Here is a 26,223-nt window from a genome sequence, read left to right as displayed (position 1 = left end):
ACACTTCCCAAAATCCAGGAATTGCTTCACCGCATGGCATGAGCGATGAACTGGTCTTAATTTCTTTTTTTGTACCTGAAGAACGGCGGGATACTGAGCATTTATTTTTTCAGACATTATTCCTGGGTTATTTATCTTTGAAATGTATATTCTGAATTTCCTTTGATATTAATGTTTTTATAGATATCATGTTTTTGACTCTTGTTTTTATCAACTGGCAGCAAAAATGGCATTTTCTAGAATTTTTGTTTTACCTAATAATTTTTTTTTTGCCAAGATGTCTTTTTGGAAACAGCATTTCATTATGCACAATATGCTACGCTGCAATGTGTGCTGGAATATTTGTAGTTGTAAATAATCTTTTTGCGAGACATATAAAAAATGACAATTTTCTCATGGTAACGAAAGAGTTAATCCTTATAGAACAGTACTATAGGCAACACAGGGACAGAAAGAAGCAGGCAAATGAGACACTGACTGACAACTGAAACATATTGCAAATGTGCACCTATATAGTAATTGACTTATCATCACACTAAATTCAACAAACTCGAGCAGAAAAATATACATTTTTAGCTAGGCTATGAAATTTGTTCTGTTTTGCCAAGCTTGCATACTGCTTTTTGTTTTCCCCTTGCATAGTGCATGCTTATGCGCACTTATTGTCATTTTGTCTTGTTAAGGTGCACCTAGCCATAAATGTTTTTTACAGTGAAGCTGTACGCAGCTTAGATCTGGGGTTTTGTGGTGTCCGTGTGCAGAAACTATGATCATATGGACATGATCCTGGTGATAGTGCAGAAAGGGTCCAAGCTCAATGGCACATACTCCTATAGGCTTGGGGATCTGTAACGTACCCTTGAGCTACCCTTGTCACACCTGGGACCCAAAGAGGTCAACAGATGTACAAACAAATGACAAACAACAGGGTACAAACAGCAGGGTAAAACAGATGTTTTTGGAAAAATTTCTCGTTCAACTTTTTCAAAAAGGACTTAAATTCTTGGCGTCAACTGCGCAAACATGCTCGTGCCACTGCTCATGCGTTCGACATCGTCTTCTACCACAGTTGGCGCCACTGTGCAAAAAAACTATCATCATAAGCAATGGCTTGAGCGTCATCGTCTTCTTACACAGCTGGCTCGTTGGCGCCCCTCGGTGCAACCGCACAAACATGCTCGCGCCACTGCTCATGCGTTCGTCGTCATAGTCTTCTTCCACAGCTGGCTCCATTGCTACTCATCATTCCAGTGCAGAATTTCAGTTCTCTTTTGTCATCGTAATGGGGAGGCCGCGCTTAAAAGGGTATCAGCCATTGCTTAAGGGGTATGAGCCATTCATTGTCTTATTCATTCATTCACAAAACTTTATTAGTGTCCTGAAGCCCGGTCTTTTCAGACCGAGGCGGGCCACGTCCACGTCAGCACCGCCAGGCCGAGCCTTATGGCATCATCGTGGACCCTCTGGACAGCCCGTAGTTGATCTTGATAAGAAGAGCTTGTTCCAGTAAAGTCATATTTCTTCGGGGTCGGCAAGAGTCGCGGGACAGCCCGCCAGCATTTTATTTACGAAATACGGAGTGGGGTGCGTCCCGGTTTGCAGTAAATGTAGCGTGACTGCCTGAGCCCTGTTCAATCTTACGTGTGGCAGTGGGAATTGCCTACGCCCCAAGTAGCAATATTTAGTGATGTCGTTGTAAGTGATCTTTATGCTCCCCGGAATGGTAGTGGGCGTCGGTTCAGTTCTGACCGGCACGGCAAGCAAGTCCTCGTGCCAGGTCGTTCGTAACCTCGTTGAGGTTGGGCCGAGTCTCGTCCACTTGTCCCATATGTGCAGGAAACCATCGGATTTCAGTTTTGATAGCTTCGACCTTGTCGATAATTTTAGCCGCAGTCCTAGCTACATAGCCTTTGTCAAAGCTCTTAATTGCTGCTTTGGAATCGCTATAGATGAAAGACCATTTACGGTTCCTGATGGCTAGAGCAATCGCGGCTTGCTCCACCACCGTGGAATTCTTAGTGAAGATGGTGATGGCGTCCCGTACCTCGCCCCGGCTGTCGACCACCACGGCGGCGTAGGCCTCTTTGCCTTTGACCCAGGCAGCGTCTACAAGGGCCACCTGTTGTTCTAGCTGTTCAATTTCTTTCAACAAAGCTTTCGCTCTCGCTTTTCTCCTGCTAACATTGTGTTCCGGGTGCATATTTCTCGGGAGGGGGGTCGTTCTGATCGCGTCTCTAAGGTTCGCACTCAATTCTACCTCGGATTTCTTCGGGTTCATCGATCTATTGGGGTCTGTCCTTTATCGCTTTGAGTATAAGCCTGCCCGCTCGCGTTTTCGTCAGTCTTTCCTGCTGCGCCATCTGTTGCGCTTCCGCCATCTCTTCTATCGTATTGTGCACGCCTAGGTTCATGAGCTTCATGTTCGAGGTGCTGATGGGTATACCTAGGGTAGCCTTATTGTCATTGTCTTATGTGATGGACACATTTAATAACAGAGGTGATACACAAATGTGTATGGGTACCTATATCGCCATGATGACCACAGATCAGGACAATAAATATGTTTGTTCCTTTGTTCAAAATTCTGTGTCACCTCTGTGTCGTGTGCTAAACAGCTTCGCTGGTCATCCACCTTGACAGAGTAAAATGGCTTATGAATTTTTTTTTCTGTTAGAATGTGCGTTTCAGATATCATTTTTTATTGAATTACTCGTGCTTCTAATAAATTAGGAGTTGCAAGCTACCACACCATTTGCATGCTTCTTTCTTTCTGTCCCTGTGTCATCATGTAGCACAAATTTTTAAAGATGAGTGAAAATTTGTTTACAGTATATAACAAAGAAGACAGGATACAGCCTAACAGGTGTTTTTCCCCCAATTTTATTTTTCAGCTGCAGTGCAAAACTTTGCAAGAGCTATATACAGTAAAACCTCGTTAAACCGTACCCACTTAAACAACAGTTTCGTTTTAAAAGTAGTAAAGTCAAATCCCCGACTCAGCGGCCATTGAACATAATGGGTTTTGTATCCGCATAAACCGTACCGGCTTATTGCGTACATGTCAGTTAACACGTAGTGTTTCCACTTTTCATCGCACAAACACGGCGGTGCGTCATCTCCATCGGGCAGCCCGGCAGAACAACGAGCCTCAGAGGTCAGAACAACGGCCTCCAAGTGCCCTGTGCGTTTGCGCGTGAAGCCACATCAACATCAACATCATTTCGGCACCATGGCACAGAACACCTATACATGGCCATGCCAGAGAGCATTGCGGCATCTAAAAGCGAGGACTCACGTCATGCCGAAGCTCGGATAAAAAAGACGCCGGGTGCTCAGCATAGAAGAAAAATTACACATTGTTCATGCTATCGAATGTGACATGTAGAAATTGGCGCTGGCACGTGACAGGGATCTGCTGTTGACTACGGTGTGTGGCATTTGGAACGTGAAGAAGTTGCTCGGCAGCACTGCTGCGACTGTGAAGAGATGTCGGCTACGACATTCTACTTTTCGCCATCGTTGCCTCTGTTGTTGCCGAAGTGTCGGCTAGCGACAGTGATGAAGGTGACACAGAAAGCGACAGCATGGGCGATTCAGGCCCGACAGTGGCAGAAACTACGCATTACGTCAGCCTCATGAATGCAATCGTCGCGACAAAAACAGCCCCCCACAATGAAAACGGTGCCCCGCGACTTCTTCAGCGCTACCGCACGCGTGCACGGAGAATACATAATGCCAACGAGGATTCTGCCATGCGAGTGTTTGCCGAGAAGAAGGGGCTGGCTGAAAAGCTGGCACGCAGCTTCAGTAAGTTTGAGGCCGCTGTCGTTGCTGCTAGGCCGCCGCGGCATCAAATGAAAATAACACTTTTGTCGCGCAAAGTGAATAAATACTGCATGTTTTTTTTTTCCCTTTCATAGCACTCTCTCCGAGTTCCGCGTTCCGTTTTTGACAGGTAAGTGGGCGATCTCATGATATTTCGATTAAATAGTACTACTGTTTAGTACGTACTTATTCCGAGCTCCGGCCAACTACGGTTTAACGAGGTTTCACTGTACTTTCTTTTTTTTTTTTTGCTTTTTGTTCATAGCTGGGGTTCAGTGTTTTCAGTTATTTTTCCATAAAATTTGGCACACTATTTTAATTTTTTTATTTCCATGTGAAAATCATTTTTTTTTATGGTGAACATATTTTTCTAGATGAACTGCCAACTATTCTAGGTGAATTTTTTTTTGTGTGTCAAGATTACTATTTCTTTTTAATTATAAACGTTCACTTATTCTGTTGATGCTAAAACATACCACATGAATGCAGGACACAATGTCATATGGTGATGTGACTATGCTTAAGAGCAAGTGCATTTGATATTCAAACACAAATAGAATGAGACTTTATTTGTAACAATATGGTGGGCATACAGCTCCAGCAAATAACAAAGAAAAGGAAAAAATGCCCAGGTAGATGCGGCCCTACGATATCATCAGTGAACTTGCTCAGCTCGTCTACTGCAGTGGGCGAAACATGATATCCCCTACCATCCCTGTTTCAAGTTTTCGTCCCAGCAAAGAGCAAAATGGATGAAAAAAAAAAGTAAAGAATGTTTTGGTGGCAGGCTCACTGCCACCTTGTAAATTTGCTTTCACTCACCCTTTTACATTAAAAACGAATTCTGTGAAAAAAATGTGACGCACTTTTCTCACTTGCTTTTCTCTCCCTTGTTCTCAGTTTACATAAAAAACATTGAACTCTATTAATGGCATCACTGCACTAAAGATAGCAGCTGTTACTCAGTGCCTGCACTGCCCTTTGCTCATAAAAGTATTTTGTGCTGTGTCTGCACTGCTAGTTGTTCGGTCAAAAAGTATTAAAAGCCAGTCACAACACACCACAAAATGCTTTCTTCTGTGTGCACTAGAAGTTTGATATTTATGTTAAGAAAACACTAGAAAACAATATCCCACATCTATTAAATATTACAATCTGGACCACCAGCATAAAGTGAATTGTCAATGAGAGAAAAGAATGACAACACATCTTATACCTGATCACTTGGAAATTCTAGTAAAAAAAAGAATGCGTTCTGTCTAATGTTCCAAAGCTGAACTGACCTTTATTGGTTTTAAGACACCAGAGTTGGTGCGGACTGCGTTTTAGGACACAGAGGCTGCCATTTAACCAGAAGTTAAACATGCCATAATTCTAAAATTACATCACCCACACATGAGAAAAGGAAAATGCAAACAAGCATTATTGCTTATTTTCATTTGTTCACATTTTCAAACATTGTCAGTAGCATATGCAAGTGCAATACCAATTCCAGATATGCAAACACGTATGCTGTCTGAAAATAATAACAAATAGGTCTAGATAAGTAAAAAAATTATGCATTTAATGTCTCCATAATTCACTGTCTATACACAGGAATCTGTGTCACAAACTTCTATGGTGGCTTACACTGAGATCAGTGATGCAGGCATGAAATACTGATTCATTTTTTATGAACACAGCTCTTGACATATAAAAATCAAAAAGACCAGAAATGAACAGCCTGCCTCACATGTTTCAGCATTGCCAATGAATAGTCACTGCTATTTTGTGCCAGGTAGTCTCTTATGTCTCGGGAAATGTTGAGCATCTTCTTGGCATACTGTGTTACCGTGTCCAACAGCCTGAATGTTTCATTTGCCTAAAAAAAAGATAGTAGAGCATATAATTGGCTTCACTGACAAGTAATAAGTATAGAGCAAAGCACAAGGGTCAGAGCTTAAGGCCCGAGGCTATTGTGATAACGATTAACAATGCACAGCCTCAGAGTTGGTATGATGAAATAGTGGTTCACTGAACATAAGAAGCCACAGAACTGAAGGTCCTGAGTTTGACTTGTAGCAAGATCTGTGGAGCATAAGCCTGCAGTGAGCAAGCATTAGGCAGTTGACCCTTTAAGTGCCGTGAACAAGTCTCACTCAGTTGTATGTATGTATGTATGTATGTATGTATGTATGTATGTATGTATGTATGTATGTATGTATGTATGTATGTATGTATGTATGTATGTATGTATGTATGTATGTATGTATGTATGTATGTATGTATGTATGTATGTATGTATGTATGTATGTATGTATGTATGTATGTATGTATGTATGTATGTATGTATGTATGTATGTATGTATGTATGTATGTATGTATGTATGTATGTATGTATGTATGTATGTATGTATGTATGTATGTATGTATGTATGTATGTATGTATGTATGTATGTATGTATGTATGTATGTATGTATGTATGTATGTATGTATGTATGTATGTATGTATGTATGTATGTATGTATGTATGTATGTATGTATGTATGTATGTATGTATGTATGTATGTATGTATGTATGTATGTATGTATGTATGTATGTATGTATGTATGTATGTATGTATGTATGTATGTATGTATGTATGTATGTATGTATGTATGTATGTATGTATGTATGTATGTATGTATGTATGTATGTATGTATGTATGTATGTATGTATGTATGTATGTATGTATGTATGTATGTATGTATGTATGTATGTATGTATGTATGTATGTATGTATGTATGTATGTATGTATGTATGTATGTATGTATGTATGTATGTATGTATGTATGTATGTATGTATGTATGTATGTATGTATGTATGTATGTATGTATGTATGTATGTATGTATGTATGTATGTATGTATGTATGTATGTATGTATGTATGTATGTATGTATGTATGTATGTATGTATGTATGTATGTATGTATGTATGTATGTATGTATGTATGTATGTATGTATGTATGTATGTATGCATGCATGCATGCATGCATGCATGCATGCATGCATGTATGTATGCATGTATGCATGTATGTAAATATGTATGCATGTATGTAAATATGTAAGTATGTATGTAAGTATGTATGTATGTATGTACGTATGTATGTACGTATGTACATATGTATGTATGTATGTATGTATGTATGTATGTATGTATGTATGTATGTATGTATGTATGTATGTATGTAAAATTTGTCACTCAGGGCTGATAATTCCCCATTCTGAGGTGGGAATCACAGTGTAAAGATACACACAGGAATAATGCACCTCATCGCATAGCCATTTATTCTTTCCTCCAGTGAGAGCAATGGTGCAACTGTCATGAGCTCCTGACATGCAACCCTATGCCATTTGACAAAACAGGTAGTAGTTTTACTGACTTGTAATAAGGGATACATGAAATATTGGAGTACGGTTTTCCACTCTATTAGGTTGCCCTACACAAGATGGCTGACCATGCACCCGCTCACGGCCGAGGTAGGCTTGTAAACAGCAAGTATGTGTAAGAAAGAGATGGTGGAAATAGCAGCACCAGCTCGTGTGCTCCTGCTTTAGTTTCACTTTTTAAGGCAGCATCCACCATCTTGTAGATGTGCAGGAAAGCGCACTTGCAGAATTTTACATATCCCCTATTTGTAAGAGCCTTTTTGTCACAAACTTTATGCAACATCATAGCCTTAGCAACTTTAAGAATTGTAGGCAATATCCCATCACAAAGAAAAATACTTCAAACCCATTGAAACCGTGCTAATACAATGGTGGTTATGACCAAAAAATGTTATGGCTCAACATGTTTCAAGACTAGCCACATGACAGAATTCACTGATCTTAAGAGAAAGAAAAATGCAATTTAATTCACTGCAGTTAGAGACATGAAAGTGTTAGTATTGGCCCTATCCTTCACACAGCCCATGTAACTAGGTGCAAGGGCACCCCATTAGCACATAATATGGAATATTTGTGAAATAAGTCTGCCATTTTCCATCAGACATTCTCTCCATTCATAACAATCCCACTGTAGAGTGGGGACTTCTAAACCTTAGCTTGGCCTGGTGAAGGACGTTTTGCAAGCTTAAACTTAGAAAGGGTATTACTACTATACTACTGATACTACTACAACTACTACTGTTAGAAGGCTGTGTTAAGCACTTAGAAGCAACAATAAGTTTTGACATGTCACACTGTGCAGCCCTTCACAAAGCTTCAAATTTATTTACATCAGCAAAAATTTCATCATTCACTCATAATTTAATTTATGATGACACATGGGCAACATGCAATATGAAACAAGCACCATATAGACTCATATAAGGGCTGCACTTCTTTTTTTTTCACAATTCTGATGAGGTGTGGCCATTACATGGGACTGAACCTTTTGGTCAAAATGGTGGCACCGCAGCTGGCGACTTGTGCACCCCCCCCCCCACCCCCAGTTCGCTGGACATACCATTGCATCAGAGGTCAGCGTGCAGCTCTCACCATCTAGTAGCAACACGCGGAAGTACACAGCATGCAAAAATGCGCTGTTGTGTGGCGCGGAATTTTTTCCGACAAATTTTGGCTGAAGGCTGGCCATGAAAAGAGGGTACTAATCCCCACCTAAGTATATGAGAATAAATGCGCCCCATAATTTACAGCACAAAGCTGAAAATTTTGCACAATCAAGACTGCACGTGAAGCAGAAACTCATACTTGCCTTGTGAACAATTAAATTAGCAGCAGTATTGTTAGGTGTGTAAAGTACTTTGGGGTTGCTGTACAGTACATGGACCAGAATCCCAATCTGCTCCTTCTGGTATTCTGAAATGCCAATATCTGGAACATAAGCAGTCCATAATTTATGGCACTGGGCAAATGGCTAACTTGGCCTACTCTTCAATAGTGTTTAAACAAAATTACCATAACATACCAGGACTAGATAACACACAATGACGTTTGAATCTAAGCAATGTTGTTCTCTCTCCTTCCATAGCAGAACCTCATCGTCATAAAAGCAAAATTTTAAAACAGCACAAATAAAAGGGAAAAATATGTATTAGTTAAATTTTTATGAATTCCTATGAATCTTGGCAACACAGCTTCAATAAAAAATTTTAACATACTCAGATTGATGTCTTCAGCATCACTGGACATGCTCGCTTCCGATTTTTCAACTTTTCCACAGACCATGCGCTGCATTCCAAGCCAAATTCTCAAAAGGCCATACTGCGGCTTTGTCCTCTTGACCTGTCACAACACATCAAGATCACTCAGAGCCCATCATCAAGATCAAAACGACTGAAAGAAAAACCAACACCTCTATTGTTTACAAATTTAAAAATACTTTTCTTCAGTAAATTTTTATATATAGCAGGCACTTTGCTTGATGAAATCATACAACATAGTGACCAGAGGCATGCGCAGCACTTTTCATTGGAGGGCGCCAAACTATATTGCAGGGCCCTCCCCCCTTCGTCTAGCTTTCCTTCTTTAAACAGCCTTTAAAAAGGTTGAAGAAAGGCCTGTACTTCAGGCCTATCTTCAACCCTTCTCAGAAAGGCCGCCTCTGGTGGGAACATCTCAGCTGTCTGTGAAATGAAACATCTCTTTATCAGACCTTACTTGGTTTTATTTGGACCGCAACATTTAAAAAAATACCCAGGCTTGGGAGCAGGTGAGACTGCTATACCAGCTTTTCCAGAAAAACCTGGCTGTGCCTATGCTCTTAAACTACGATTCCAACAACCCGCCGTGGTTGCTCAGTGGCTATGGTGTTGGGCTGCTGAGCACGAGGTCGCGGGATCGAATCCCGGCCACGGCGGCCGCATTTCGATGGGGGCGAAATGCGAAAACACCCGTGTGCTTAGATTTAGGTGCACGTTAAAGAACCCCAGGTGGTCAAAATTTCCGGAGTCCTCCACTACGGCGTGCCTCATAATCAGAAAGTGGTTTTGGCACGTAAAACCCCAAATATTATTATTACGATTCCAACAATGTAAATAAGACCCTGTGGCAGCATGTGCCACGAAGTTGCTTCCTGTTTCATTTTCCATTACAGAAACTAGCAAGTGTGCAAGAAACTTGTGCCCACCCCTCACCCAAGCAGATCAGGAGGGGAGGGGGGGCATACCCCCCTCCCCCTTGCCCTCTCTGTGCACACGCATATGATAGTGACAGAAATCTTGACCAGCATGTGCAAATGAAGTGTACCTATGTCAAAATTATTGGCTACATAGCATGCTTTGGATAGTACTCACTGACTTGGTTTAAGGCATGGAATGGAATGCAAAATAAAAAACCATAAAAAGCAACCTTAGGGAAATTTACTTAGGGAAATAAAACATTACAAGTGAATGTAAGCTATTCCACTTTTTTAACACTTTGTAACAATATATTCCAAAATTGAAAATTGATGTCACCTGGTCCAGAATTTCACGGCTGTTTGAAGGAGTGCTCTCATCTTCCAAGATGGTAGCGTTACGAGGCAAAGTAGAGTTTGTGTCATTGAGATTGTGACATGCATCCTGAGGCAATTCCAAAGCCAGCTCTGAGATCTCTTGAACTGCAGTTTCGAAGAGATTAAACCTATGTAACTGTTAAAAAGAAAAAGAAAGAAACTTTCAGAAAGTAGTGGACCATATTTCCTCCTGAACATTAGCATGTCTTTCCCATTCCTGCCTTTTCACCGCCAGTATTTTCACTTTGTTTCCTGTGTCGTATCACAATATTTGTTAGACAAACGACACTGCACATGGCAGACATAATTTTTTCAGCACACCAAAGGTGGCATTGCCAGCACAAGTGCAAGGTGGAAAAGGATGGCTACTGCAGTATTATGATTAACTGTGAACTGATATAATGATCCTATTTCCTGCAGCTATGAAAAACATTGGCTTTTGCTTTCTGTTGCTGCTGTTACCGTCATCACAGAAACATTTCTAAATTGCAGGTGCCCAATCTCATTATCTGTGAGTCACTTTTTCTTATTCATTAAGTTTAAGCCTATGTATTATACAATAGGCTTATAAAATGGTAATGAAGTCTTGCATACATATTACATCATCCTTCTAGGTTTTAGTTATGGGACTCGTGGCTCTCATCTCTCAGTCTATTCCATGTCATGCCACAGTGACAATCATTAGATGGCACTGTCTGAAGTGAAAGACAGCATCAGACAGGTTGTCTCGATCACACTTAAGCAGTAAGCGCAGCTGGCAAATATTCATAAGCACGTGAAACATGTCTATTGAGTATATGTACTATCATGTGAAACTGTGAAAAGGTGGGCACTTTTATTGAGTACATTTAGCAGCACATAAAAAATTAAAAATAAAAATAAAAGTCATAATTGGGTTGTGCCTAATAGGTATGCAACAGTTGTCCAGGTTGCTATGGAGCTGGGCATCAGTGCTGGGCCCACAGAAATGAGCCTGCATGAAAATTTGACTGTGGTCTGCTCGCAGTGATTGCCTGAAATGTTAAGGCCCCCACCACCTCCCCCAAAAAATGAAGGGGAATGTTACAGTCAACTGTTAGCCATAATAAATGCTGGTGTGAGTGAGCAGCTCTTATAATCAACTGGTGACTGAAGATGACACATGGTTCTACCATTGGAACCATGACAGCAATAAAAGACCATATCCTAGAAGAAAACTTCTCCTCCACCAATAAATTTCAACATGGCCATAGCAAGAATCTTGGGGGATGAGGACGGTGTTCTGCTGATTACCAATCACTCGAAATGATGATAATGGTACCTATTGTGCCCAAATGCTGTGTCCGTTAATGAAGCCATTAAAGAAAAGGGCAGATAAAAATTGAGCAAATATGCATTGTTCCTGCACAAAATATGCCTCAGCCCACACATCCCATGTCCAAACATTTCCCGTTGCAGAAGAGGAATGCAATTTTGAAGTTGCCAACTACCCGGCTTTTTCTCCATACCTTGCCCCATTTGGTGCTCTTCTTATGTCTTTTAACTAGAAGCCATCTAAAGAAGCACATTCAAGGATGGTGTTTTCAGAATGATAAAGAACTTAAAAAAGGTTATTGAACACCATCTTGATGGGTGAAACAGTATTTTTAAATCATGAATCAGAGAATAAGTGATGCATGAAGTGTGCCGACACTCAAGTGGTGTTCAATTAAAAAAATAAACTGTTTTGTTCACAGAGTTCTCACTATGATGTCAGGCTTTCAATTTATTAAATACACCTCATAACAATGCTGAGGAATAGATTTCATACCACCACTTGCTTTACTTTTCCTTCACCTTGGTGCTGATTCCTGAAAGTCTTGTGCACTGAACTTTTTTTTTATATTGCAATGGATGTCTCACAGGGTAATGCTACTCTTAGCACTTTTATTTTCTTATGTTACTGTGAACCAGTTGGTTGGAGTGCCACCTTACAAAAGAAGAGATCATAGGTTTGATTTTTACTGAGGTGTTTTCTTTTCTTCGATATTTATATTAACAAGAAAGGCCAGCACCTAATAGTCACAAATGTGCATTGCAATTGAACATCATAAAAACACCTACTTCTACACAATTCCTGGTGGCATGCAAGCTAGAGAAAACTTATGCTGAGAAAACTTACTTTCTATAGAAGTGGCTGCTGAAACAGGTTAAAATGGATTGTATTTGTTGGTGAAACGCTTGACACTACATGGCTACAACTATCTGTTTGCAACTTAAGGGACATGCCCTGCAAAAATCAGTGACCTTTTACGAAATTTATGCTTTGAACCACCACAGTTCTTTACAGCAGGCTGGCACAGCCCAGGTAGTTTGACACAGGATGGCACAATTGGCACAGCACCTCCATCCCTGGTGTTCTGTTTAGTGCGTTAATAAACTTCAACCTAAAATAGCTTATTTCATGAGGTAACCATCCCCTGTGTTCATTCAGTGCCTTTGTGAACTTCAACTAAATATGACCTATTTCATGAGGCAACAATTGTTTGCTTTCATCTAACAAAGCCTCTCAAAATTTACAGCTAACTATGCCAAGCACTATTACCAGGTGACAAAGAAAAATAGAAAACTAGGCATGTACTTACATCATCTGCAAGCTTTTCCACTCTTTTGTGGGCCACGGACAAGTTCCAATGATCAAGAGCAAGCTGTCAAAGAGAGCAAAACATTTCATACCATCACAGGACTGTGTGTCAGGGCAAAGGTCCATCTGTGACAAATGACTGGAGACTAAACAGCAGAATACAAATGAAGTGTAAGAGGTTGACCATTAGGTGAGGTGACTACATTAATGAATACAGTAAACCTCACCATAACAAAACAGCTAAAAACTAATTAATAGATATAATGAAGTAAGCGTAATTTATCTTGAAACACCCACAGAAGCCAGTGTATGTAAATTACTATTACCCAAGGCTCCCGCTAAATCTCGTTTTGCAGAAGTAACATTCCAATAAATTGACATAAACCTTTTATTAGTTCATAATTAATTGACTGACTATTTTTCCTCATTCAGGCCAAAAACTGGCAGCATGCGACACTGCTAGTAACTCGTCTGACATGCTTGTTCAAAACTCCTGCAAGCTTTTGGACATCTGGCAATGTGCCTAAGTGGCTGTGCTGCTGATTCGTTGGCCCCTCTACTACCGCACTCTACCGCTGCCGACCCCCACACACTGTGCACTTGGTTGCACACCATGTACAGTCATGCCAGAATGAAATTCAGTCAGCAGAGCGCATGGCTTGCAATACATGCTGTGCTGTCTAGTTACGGCTGCAATACTGCAATGAATGGCGTATGCACAGTCAAGGTGTTTGCACCGTTGTGTCCTACTCTTATGTCTTTGGCAGTCACTCAGTTTATTGGCATTTCCAGAGCGTGTTGGCACGGCACTGCAAGCTTCTGATTTCATGCAATGTTCACTGCTGGATGCCTGCATAAAGAAAATGACTTCATTATTTAGAAACATCTGCTGCATCCAGCGATGAGTATTGAATCAAATCAGAGGATTGCAGTACTCTACCAAAAAGCTCACAATGCGTTAGGTCTAGTAATTGGCTTATCGGTGTATGCTTGCTGGAACACATATGGCTGGCTTTTAAAGAGGGAAGAGATAAGCACCAGATGCTTCTTTTTCATATTATTCAGCCAGCTATGCTCATTATTTTTACATCCGTGAAAACAACTGCACACTTGTCATCATACTGTCTGATGCACCTTTTTTATAACGAGTCTTGCCTTTAGATTGATTTTTCAGGTGCTTAAATATGGTTGTTCTCAGCGAGCCACAGGTCGCACAGCCAGTGGACTCGTCGCGGCACCCGCAGTGGCTGTGATATCTATGCTACGTAGCAGACCGCAGCTACATGCCACTGTAGTGCGTATGCGCAGTGTTTGCTTTATGCACGACAGGTCTTGAGTGCATGCATGTGTTCATATGATCCAGTCTGGCCATGCTATGTGGTGCAGACGCGTTTTGTCCTGCACCAGCTTGACCAACGAATAGTAGCTAGTGCTAGTAGCTTAGGCATCTTGCAGTGCTATGAACAGCTCAATAAGAAGCAAAGTCTGCCAAGGCATCTAACCAGGTGCGGCCAAGAGGGAACACATGCTGGCAAGTGTGCGTGTGGTCTGACCTTAAGTTCTGCATGGTTCGAGGCTAGCTGAGCATTGAAAACTAGTCAAAATTAGCAAGACTCAACGGCTATGACACCAATAAGCAGGGTGGACAAAGTTTAATTCCTATGTGGGTGTGAGCAGACGATAGTCGCCTTCTTCCGGAAGTACGTAATTCTTAGCGAATTTCAAAAGGAGATTTTCGCTTACCTCAGCCTGTTTACCAAACTGCCTCAATAAATATACACAGTAACAGTAGGAGGAAGTGCACTGATCCAAATACCCTTCTAGATTGATGTCGGCTATGGGCCAACAGCAGCCGCATATGGGAATCTGCTTTATTACGAAATAAAGCAGCCCGGAAAGAGTCTGAAGCAGGCTTCTGTTAAAAAGAGAGAGTCTGAGAAAAAGGTGACTTCATGCTCTGCTTGTAAGCTCCACGTGTCGTGCACAACTGCAAAATTTGGCTGAGAGATTCACAGCAGTGTATGCTATCCGCAGACTGTTTTTCTTTCTTTTTTTTTTTTTCACGAAGCCCGAGGGATGGTTCAGGACCCCTTTAAAGAGTTGCCAACAGTGATCCAGAAAGTGCGTGGGTTTTTCAAGACAGTAAATGTGGGGCCGCATATGAACTAAGCACAAACAACACTTTAAAAGAAAAAAAAATTAAGGTAACAGAAATTGTCATCCTGTCAAACCCGTACTTTTTTTCTTAACACTGCAGCTGCAAAATTTTTTGCATTGTGTATAAAATTTAATGCATTAATGCATATTACACATTGAAATGTCAGCCACACACAATGCAGACAACAAAAACTGTCATCAATGAAACTTAATTTGAAATATTAGTCTGCAGAACACAGTGAACATATATTTATGTGTAATTTAGAGTCATGTATTTATGTGTGTCCTCTTTTCATCCTTTCCCGTTTTCTTTACCTCTATCTTATTGTAACTTTCCTTCCTTTGTCATGGCTATGAGACAGCTTAGGTGTCCCATGAGAAGTGAGACAGTTACAATGCCAGCAGTACTTCATTTCCTATCTCCTTTTGTATTTAATTGTTCTTATTACAACAAATTACTACTACTACTACAACTGCCAATTCACTGCTTTGCTCTCTTCTGCCATGGCATTGCTTGCTTGGGCTCGCTCACCAAATCAGAAAGTATTACTAGCCAATGTGTCTTCACTTTTTTGTTTAGGCCATAACAGACACACTCGTGCGCAGTGACTTATGTAGGCAGATTCTGTGCTATAACAGGCACCCTTCTTTTGGACAATACAATGAATGTCGTTACAGGCAAAAAAAAGAAGAAAACTGTACATTAGAGAGTGCTGCTCAAGAGTGGAGAAATTAGTGCAATTACCTTTTTTCTATATGATGACATTAATTTTCGTCACTGTACGGTTTATCATATTCTGAGAAAGTTTAGCTCACTGGAGACATATTTTTTAGAGGTCATTAATCCAGAATAACGTCAGACCCAATTTTGCACTTTTTATGTCTGACCAGTGCAGAGTTACATTATTTTCTCATATTGAAGGTAGGTAAAACTAAGAACATTTGTCATCTCTGGATCCTTGGGGCTTTATAGCTTAAGGAAGTTAAAAAAGTTACACAGCAGCAATATTAAGAAAACATTTTCTTTTTTTTTTCATCAAGTCGGATCATGGCAAATGGCAGTGAAATTGTGAAATCTCGAATAAATGCAATAAAAACGTGTTTTCCTTACTGTATCAGCAAGTTTCTTGCGGTCTACTTGTCTTTTCAGCTCTGAAGACAACAGTGCTGTTTCACTACTTGTAAGGTTGCAGAAATGGGTATGAAGATCAGCCTAGAAATGAGGAATGCAAGCATCCAGTCAGACAGCCACAGCGACACTAAGACTTTGGACAAAAACAAGGGTTCATTCCACAAAGGACTTAAAACAACTAAAGGAAAAACGAATGTAGTTTATAAAACCTTACATCAAATATTCATCAAAAGAAACATTTTCTTTTGTAGTTGAATTAATGAGCACAGCTTTATAAACAGACGCACATTTATTTTTCATACAGGTGCTGCTGATGACAAAAGAAGATAATCGATCATGAGAGCTGTTAAGAAATTAAACTTCCATGATGCCAGGTTCTAAAAAAAATTTTTTCCATTACATTTTTGAACCAGAGAGAAGCATTTTGATTCACACACACATCAAACACATTTTTTCAAGTTTACTGGCTCAGTAGGGAACAAAAGTGCCTTTTTTTTTCACAGACGAATTATTTGTTCTGCGGCTGCACAATGCAAGCCAGAATGAGACAAGGGTTCATAAATGCAACAATTAAGGATAACTGTTTCTGGGTCATTAAACACTCTGGGAAAAAAGTCTTCAAACCATTTCATATCTATACATAATTACTTTATTTATAAACACATCTTAAGATCTTGTATTTAATTAACTTGTTTTTCGTTATCGTTTTTGCTATAAGTTCAAAGGCAAGGTGTCCAAAAAACACACGGGTAGAAACAGTGTACACCTTGACATGATCTGTCCATGTGGGTACTTTCATTTTCAGTTTTCGGGAGAGGATATTCTGATGGCAGCGGGCAGAATCATTCTAAATAAATTTTGCCAGCAGTTAGCCCCATTGTCTGGTTTCGGTCAGGCCATGAGGCAAGTGAGAATTTGAATTGAATTGAATTATGGGGTTTTACGTGCCAAAGCCACTTTCTGATTATGAGGCACGCCGTAGTGGGGGACTCAGGAAATTTCGACCACCTGGGGTTCTTTAACGTGCACCTAAATCTAAGTACACGGGTGTTTTCCCATTTCGCCCCCATCGAAATGCAGTCGCCGTGGCTGGGATTCAATAGGGAAGTGAGAATTTGTGCATGTACTATGTAAACTTATCATTATTTACCATACTTTGGCAGCACCTTAAGGACACCAAAAGGGGCAAGAGGCAAAGCTAGAAACTAGGACTGGTGCCAAGGCCACTGCGTGCTGGAAGTATATAAGATCATTTGTCTGCAAACACCCCTGGCATGCTCTGGACTCGGCCCTCAACCCACACACTGTCCTGGTTCCAGCTTTGATCCCCTCACTCCCCCTTAAGCTATGGAAGTCCTGTGTAGCCCACGTTATTATAATCTTATGTGTTCAACTGAGGCCTCCACTTGCCTGTATTATCTGACTCTGCCAGCATTAGTGACTTGATCATGGATAAGCAATGAGGACAAACTGCCAGCAAAATTTATTTTGAGTGACTATGCCGGCTGCTAGTGGAATATCCACTCCCTTTTTTTAAAGATGTTGTATTAAATCATTTCTATTCAAAATGTAATAGTGAAATTCCCCTGAAACAAGCTCTGATAATATGTTTTAACTTGGCTTTAATTACTATGCACTACAATGGAAAGAACAATAAGCCTTTTCACAGAAAACTAAACACATGTGCATGCTGATAACCTTGAAATGTCACAACAGTGGCTACAAACAGCAAATACACAACTGGATCCTACACAGAAGTTCAAGTTCATATACAGGTCATGGTTGTCAAGTCTCTTATTCTTCTTTTTCTACTAGTATTATGGCAAACATTAAAGAGGCATGAGGGTCATGAAAACTTTTTTTTTTAAACATATGTTGCTTAAATTTTGTGTGCAAATATTTGTAGAATGCCGATTTCAAATATGTATTTAGATTTCAAATATCTCAATTGGAAGAAAAGATATGACAGAATACAATAGTCCTAACTACGTCATTTCTTACGAGCCTTTGTAGTAATTTCTCATTAAAATAAAGTGTTTTTAAGAATATGCAGACATTTCCAAAGGCCCACTGCACATCCTAAAGCTAACTAAATACCAATAAAGTAATTGTGATTATTGCAAATAAACACCCAGAGTTGGGAAGAATAAATAATGTGGCTTGCAAGAAATGCACTGCAACAGGATAGCCAAGAGTAAGCATGTATGTTCCTGGATGTTCAAATACTGCAAGTTAGTACTTGGATGTTTGTATCTGTACTTTAGCCAAAGTTATGAAATTCTAAAGTTGCATGCAGCTTTACAAATGTGAATTCTTGTTGGTGATTTTTATAGGATTTCAAAATATTTCAGTGTTCTAAGACACTATATCATAGTTTTTTTGCACTCTCTGACTAACCTGCATTCAGGGGAAAAAAGAATGACGACAATTGAATGAGTAGAAGGGACACAGTGCTGATCCCAACATTTGAGACTTTAAACAAAGGTATACTTGAGAGAAACAAAAAAAAAAACTAGAAAAGAATACTGGGAAAATATAAATTTCAAGCTTCAAAATCGGGAAATAATAATTACAGTATAATTAAAAACACTAAATTCTTCCACTGTTCTAGATATTAGGCACACATATGGGCACCCTGCAATGAAGTTTGGCGGCACATGTCGCGCCACCTAGCAGCGGCGGTGAGCACCTGCGAGTAGGCCCTCACCGCCATTTCACCATTGCCCATACTGCGCTCAGGCCCGCTTGGAAGCCTCCTTTTCCAATTTTTTCAATGGATTCACCACGGCCTCTTGGCAGCACATTCATGAAAAGTGTAAACCATAAGAACAAGCGCAGATACTGCTGAGTTAAGGATTGTCACAACCGCGAAGGGGGCGTCGGCGTCAAACTGTACCGGTTCCCTTCAAAACCATGGAAAGCAACCCAGCAGCTCAAGTGGACCGTCGCGGTTCGTGTTGCTCTTGCGAATTTTTGTTAAACGAACTAAGACATAAATGCAAGAAGAAGAAAAAAAAAAGGATTCAGCAGCAGCACCCGTAAAAACACACACTAAAGCGACAACTCCATAAAAACGCCTGAACTGGTTCCCACTGTTGTAAATAGGTTTAATAATCGTTTAGCTTGTCTCACTCCAAAACAAACGCGCAGTGGCTGTTACATGTCAAATCTAGCTTCGTAAACGCTCCGTCCTGGAGCTTTGTACGCACTGTGCTTTTTTGTTGTGCATTAATAAGTCAACACGCAGCTTCTTTCTGCACCAAGATCAAGACGCAACTGCGGGAACCGGGCTCATTCATGCCGATGTTTTCACATGCTTAAAATAACCAAACTAAGGTTGGAGTGCACCATAGCACACGTTGAGTATTCGCAACTGATAATTTTTCTTGTGCACGCTAGCGCACATTTGTTCAGTGTTCACGTTGCTTAGTCTCAGCCGATTGCTCTCTATTATGTTTCAGCAGTGACGACCTCTCACATTCGAGCCCAAACGACAATATCAGAATATACTCGAGGCACTTTGTCAATGGAGAGAAAAAGCGCTTACCTGCCAATCAGCCAAAACCTCAACAATTGTGAGGTGCAAGGCACGCTCCAACTAATGAAGCAACAAATTACCGTTGAAAAACGTCTACGGCTGTATTTGCTCACTTAAGTGGCATAAAATAATGATTTGTTAACTTACTTCGAGTTCAACGTCGTAAGCATGCTTGTTTTGTTGTGACAACCACTTTGCCACCCGCGGTGATTGCTTAGTGGCTATGGTGTTAGGCTGCTAAGCACAAGGTCGCGGGATCAAATCTCAGCTGCGGTGGCTGCATTTCGATGGTGACGAAAAGCCAAAACACCCATGTACTAAAAATTACGTGCACGTTAAATAACCCAGGTGGTCCAAATTATTTCAGATTCCCCCACTACAGCGTGCCTCATAATCAGATCGTGGTTCTGGCACGTAAAAGCCCATAATTTATTTAGTTTAACTTAAAGGGCCCCTGAAACGGTTCGGACAAATTTTGTAGACGCGTAGGGTACAGCTTAAGTAGAACATTCGCACAATAAGTTAAGTGAAGCGTTACGTATTAATAGAGCTACAAGAGATTACAAGTTACCCTCCTCCCTAGCCATGCTTTTCTTCCTCAACTCGTTCGCCGAGAGTTCGGGGCTAAGCTCCACCTTCACTGGTTCTGCGTTATGAAGCGACGTCACATCGTCCACTTTCGGTTGTTTTGGAGCCCGCCCCCACCCGCACGAAACCTCTCCGGTAGCCACTTGGCTGTCAACCCCAAGCAAGAGCTATCGAAGCAGCGTGCGTTGCGAGCATTCTGTCGTAGCGCCGAACGTGTCTGGTACTCCGGTAATCACACACTAACAGAAAATTTCGGCGGAACGGTGGAGGCATAAACTCAAGCTGACGAAGGAACTTTAGCGTAGACGTACGTGAACTGCCTGATCGATCTCCACGGTCCAGCCACCCGTTGGCGCAGAGCTTAACCAGCAAAATAAAGAGCTAATAGTGCTCTAACCAAGTGTACAACATTTTAAACATTTACAAAAACAACCATGTTAATGATTACACTCCTGCGAAAAATTTACACCGGCAGCAAAGAAGAATACATATTGTTACTGCTACTGTGTGTGGTTGAGCTCTATGCCACCAGGTGGCTGCACCGTGCAGACCATTCACATTTGCGCTTCTATTCATCCCATATGAAAAGACATGCAAGGGGACACAGCCAGGCCCTGTCCCCTTTGCGCTTGCGTTTACCCTAATACCAGACTCGCGAAACGCTATTGCATTAGTAATCTTCCGGTGTAAAGTGACGGCCGCAATCGCGCAAATCCTGGCGCCGATTGGATAGCGGCAGTCCGATGCGCTGCAGCCAGTCCACTCGTCTACTGGCTTGCAGAGGGGCACGATGTCGCAGCTTGACATATTGCCAGTCGCTACGTTTGCAGTCCACAACGCAACAAAGTCGAATCATAGTGCTCGCGAAAAGACAGACCGACACTGACGGCGCTCTCGTCAAAGACAGAGCACATTGCAACACAAGCAGACGACACTTGCTGTGTGCCGGAAGTGCTTAAGTGTACTGAAAAAGTGTTCTTGTGCATTCTCTTTATGTTACTTTCTTTTTATAAAAACAAATTAACTAACATTCCAACCGTTACAAACATCATTTGTTTACCATAAAGTTGGAAAAATTATCGATCACGCACCCTGGTCAGCCAATCGGATAGCTCACCCCACTTACGTCATATGGGCGACTTCCATCATATGGGTAGGGGCGGCTTAAAATTCCGCCGAGCAGTGTGCTGCGATCGGCAGCGTTGTGCATTTTTAAAACCTTATAATAAATTACACACTTTACGCGGAGCACTTAGATGTGTCAATTAATGATCAGCAAGACCTACTCTAACGACTCAGTACGTTTGTAGAAAATCATCAAAATCATTTCAGGGCCCCTTCAAGCACTTCGCAGCGATGTCTGTGACACTTCTGTGACACGATATTCATGGTTATAGTCGTAAAGTTGGCATCCTTTCTCAAGTGTCGGTGGTTGAAAATGGGCCTCGATGTTTTTGATTGCCTCAAAACCACAATTTAGAATGACCAACATGTTCCAAGCGAGCGCCGCAAAAGCGCGTCTGCGTAGAAGTGGCGCCTTGGTGTTTCATGGAACTGACACGGTGGCGCTGAAGGCTGAGTCGATTGCTGCGCCACCTGACCACTGAAGGTAGCCCATAGGCTCCTAACAGAATCTGGAATGCACCAGCACGAACCTGCGGACGCGCGAGAGGCACGGGAATCGGCATTGGCACATCGTCTGTGGCCTCCAAAGTAAACCTACACGCGGGGATAGAGGGGAGTGGTTAGCTTCGCTGCTGTATTATTGCTGATGCGGTATGAGATTGCGACAGAGTGACTTATCTCCGGCATGATCTTGTCGGCTCGTCTGAACCTTGGTATAACCACCTCCCATTTCAAGCCGTAGGAAGAAGATACGGCTTGCGCTTCATTTTTTGTGGACGTGTGTTCGGTTTCAAATTTTTTTTTTTAGAGAAGGTCGATTTGCCGCTTACATTCGTAAAACGATGAACAAATAAACGGTGTATCAGCGGTTTTCGAAGCGACCCACTGCCAGGCCTAGCAGACAAGCTCGTTTGCTAGGCCTAGCTGCCATAGCAACAGCCAATCAGAAGGCGCCTCTCCGTGTGTTCGTACACTGAGCCAATAGAGGGCCACGTGCATCGCGAGCTTCATCAGACCGACCCCTGATTATTTTACGTTCGTGCTTTTTCTATGCAGTCACGTTGTTGGCAAGGATGCGGGAACTGAAAGGAGGCACTTTGAGCTTTCAAACGATACCAAGCAAGATGGCAGCGCTCAGCGGCGGGAAAGACGAGAAGTAGCTCGCTCCGTGAGCTCCGGTGTTTCTGTGCGATTTTGGGGTCATTTCTCGCCGTCCGCGCTGACAAAATAATTTTCTTTTGGACACTAGGGTGCGTTTCGAGGCAAATCGTTCTGATACAGTGTAGATTAGGCATTACAGTTGCCGAAACAAGTAGTTCCGAAAAATCAGTATTTCTTTTTTTCGATTTTCAGTTTTTAAGACCCGCATCCCCCTTTAAGCTGTGGTATAGCTCACATGCAAAACCGCAATACCCCGAACACTATGGCTGCTTAGAAGCAACAGCATTTCATCTTACCATCAACAAAAACTTTAAACCAATTGTCAGTGCATTATTGAAATGAAATTCTATCTAAAAAGTGATCACAACATAAAGTTGGCCCTGAGACTAAGGTCCCTTATACCCCACCAACCACAGTACAAAGCAGCAAATGGTGACAAAGCCTTCTTATCTCCCCAAAAATGTGAAGTGGAACAGAGAGAGAGGAGAAGGATAAATGAAAGGCATGGAGGTTAACCATGACTGAGCCTGGTTGACTACCTAGCACTGGGGGAATGGGAAAGGGGAGGAAAATATTAACAGAAGAAGAGAAAGTCCACTGTTGATATGACCAACATAGTGACAGTTCTCTGCTCTATATCACAGATGGTCACTCAGTCTGGTAGCCTTTAGAAATTGCAGTAGCGCTCTTGTAGCCTTTTGCAGCTGCGATGTGAAGCCATACTCCACAGATCTTGTAAAAGGTGAAAGGTGAGCTGTACGGAGGTCAAGTCTTTCATATTCAAAGGACAGGCACAGGAGATGTTCTATCATCTCCTCGACACTATAGCAATGGCGACAGGAAAAGTTAAATTATGCACTGGCAAGATAATATGCAGTGTAAAATGAAGTTCAATAACCAACGTGTTGACTGTTCAACCCACTTTTGTTGATACTGCCAGAAGCATTGCTACCAACAATGCATTAACTTTCATTAAATGTTTCATTTACTGCTAACTGCAAAACAGGAGTAGCTGTGGGGCCAACACAAGTATTGATACCACAGCACTGAAACCCATTCAGTCCCAAAGACTTGTCATCAGATTAGAATGAACAGCAATACTCAAAAAGATCCACAGCGCAAGTGAGAACGAAGTTAAAGAATGAAGTTGCAATTGGTACAGTGCTTGGCAGTTAGCATGCTCAGAAGACTTAGAAGTACGCCACAAGTTACAAAAGAAAGCTAATTAGGCAGCATTCAATACTTACAAAACTTTCTGTTGTGGCCGAGGCATTCAACATGAGCACATTAGGCATTTCATGGTATTCACAGAATGATGCTCTCAGAACTTCTGGTGACAGCAGCAATGCCTGAAAATAAAATAGCCACAATAGATATATGCACCTGCACTAACAAATTGACAAGAGAGAGAGAAATAACTTTTATTTATGTAGCCGGCAGATTGGTGGGGGGGGCCAACCCCGCCTAGATGGTGGCCAGAAGCCCTTGAGCTCTAGCGGCATCCTCGGCCTGCTGGACGGCCAAAAGTTGGTCTTCGGGGCCCGAGCTGAGCAACACGGTCTCCCACTGCTTCCGATTCTTAATTTTCTGGCCCTGTCGGGGCGCCCGAGGGCAGGCCCAGATAATGTGATTCAGGTCCACCCTTTCTTGACAAAATTTACATTTAGCCGAATATTGGTCTGGATAATAATGGTTATAAGTCACCAGATTTCGATATGTATTTGTTTGGAGGAGGCGCCATGCCACCGCCTGCTGCTTATTAAGTGATGGGTGTGCGGGGGGAAAATGCACCCTCCCCAATCTGTAATGGTTAGTTATCTCCCTGTAGCCAACCATCCAGTCCCCTGTCAGCCCCAGCCGTGGCGCCCCGGTGGCTCGGCTTGCGAGTCCTGGAGCCACGGTGTCGGCCGCCTCATTGCCGGGGAGGGAGGAGTGCGCAATTCACAAAAAAATTGAGAAAAGCATCATGTCTGACTTTAGCCAGGTGGTACCAGCACCTAAGTCACAGCTGTCAATTACGCGGCTGCAGAGGGGCCAGTGCCCCCGCCGAACATTCCTTGGTGAGGGAGGGGGGGAGTCATCGGACCCTCCCTCCCCCTTCACACAGGGAAAATTATTTTTCTGCAAAGAAAGGACTGCCGCACGAAAAAAGACCACACTTACACGTCAGCATCAGCTCAATCGCGTCTTGTTCCAGATGAAGCGATTATTTCCAATAGTTGGAAGAAAGGAATGAAGAGAATCCTGTTGGCCACACCTGCGACGACTGACACCTCAACAATGGCCATGGACACCTCAATGCAGTAGCGACATTTAGCACAACCTAGTTGGGACATTTGCAAGGTACGTCATGAATTCGTGCCGCTAGCTGAGATGATAAGTAATTGAGCCCACGCCCTTTTCTAACAGCATCCCGATTGTGTTGTACGTGGCAGCCTCTTTCTTTGTTGAGCCACGTTCCATTATCCCCCACTTCACAGAAAATCTCTCTCTCTCTCTCCAACTCACGTGAAGAGGTCAAGCAGAGTCAAACAAGAGATGTCCCTAGAACCAGCACTTCGACAATGCGACTTGTATTCGTCAGGGCCAATAACTGCCACGGCCTTTCTCCTTCTCGCCCACCCCACAGTGGCAAAATTTAAGTTGCTGCCTGGTTGCTGTGGAAGTCAAAATATTCAAAAATGAGGGTGTTTATATGTATCAATGAGAGATGGATGAGGGGAGTCCTGCAGACTTTTTCATGTGGTAGCAAAAATGGAAAAGAATCTTCATGTTAAGTAGGTGTTCATATCCTGGGGACCTCATTCTCTCAGAGTGCGATGCTGGCATTTTGGAGGTGTGGCCTTTTCTTGCACCAAGTGGCTGGAATTTGTAAGGAAATGGTTGAGAATTTTCGGCTGTACAGGCTGTTGATGTTTCACCAGCGGCCAGTGCGGACGGCAGAAGCACCAGCAGCGACTGGAGCAAATGGTTTACCACAGTAGTGTGGCAGTGCACTTCACCAGGCCCAATGTATTTGGCCCAACATCCCCCAGATTACCTTTATAAAGTTCAAAGTGGAAGTGTCATGCATTCACGTCAGACATGGGAGCGGATTGTTTACTGCAGTTGTCTGCTTTGTCGGACTCAATGTCATCAACCAAAATCACTGGACTATCGTAACACCCAAATCAACTTGTCTGAACAAGGACCAGCTGATAGATTATGTTCTGGTCAGTAGATAACTTTTTTTTCTCCTCTTTTCATGGTTATTTCTCATTACTGTCATGAGTGGATTGACACATTACAGTCTGCACGTAGGCTGGGTAACACAATAGGGGTCATAGAAAATGGTGTTTTTCTTTTGTGACATCCAATTCCTTGCCTTCCTATGCATCTATTTTTTCTTTCTTTCTTTCTTTTTTTTACTAGTATACTCTATTTTGCTGAGCTCCAGTGTGCTCTTTATTTACTGTCACATATTCCACTTTGTTTCTTTGTTTGCTGCCTTCTTAGAGAATTAAACCTTTTCTTTTTTTCACATGTAATGGCTGTGTCTGCCCTCAGTCTCTATCATTCTTTCACAACATTGCCACAAGTGCTCATCTCATGGGTCAACCATTTAGGATCGAAATAACGAAAGTTTTGGCATA

At 41.9% G+C, this 26,223-nt stretch overlaps 1 protein-coding gene across 1 annotated transcript in view; it reads right to left on the bottom strand.

Moving 5' to 3' along the window:
* LOC142585987 (ATP-binding cassette sub-family A member 2-like) overlaps positions 1 to 26,223 on the bottom strand; it is a 275,223-nt gene that overhangs the window by 187,793 nt on the left and 61,207 nt on the right. The window contains exons 7-13 of the mRNA XM_075697164.1: positions 23,839 to 23,940; positions 16,159 to 16,260; positions 12,892 to 12,954; positions 10,251 to 10,424; positions 8,955 to 9,078; positions 8,549 to 8,667; positions 5,558 to 5,686 (exon numbers count right to left, since the gene is read on the bottom strand). Of these exons, the coding sequence (XP_075553279.1) occupies positions 5,558 to 5,686; positions 8,549 to 8,667; positions 8,955 to 9,078; positions 10,251 to 10,424; positions 12,892 to 12,954; positions 16,159 to 16,260; positions 23,839 to 23,940 (813 nt within the window). The remainder of the gene's footprint in view (positions 1 to 5,557; positions 5,687 to 8,548; positions 8,668 to 8,954; positions 9,079 to 10,250; positions 10,425 to 12,891; positions 12,955 to 16,158; positions 16,261 to 23,838; positions 23,941 to 26,223) is intronic.

This window comes from Dermacentor variabilis, chromosome 1, assembly GCF_050947875.1.
Source record: "Dermacentor variabilis isolate Ectoservices chromosome 1, ASM5094787v1, whole genome shotgun sequence".
NCBI lineage: Eukaryota > Metazoa > Arthropoda > Arachnida > Ixodida > Ixodidae > Dermacentor > Dermacentor variabilis.
The sequence above is the reverse complement of the archived record's forward strand: the minus strand, read 5'-3'. Positions and strand labels throughout refer to the sequence as shown.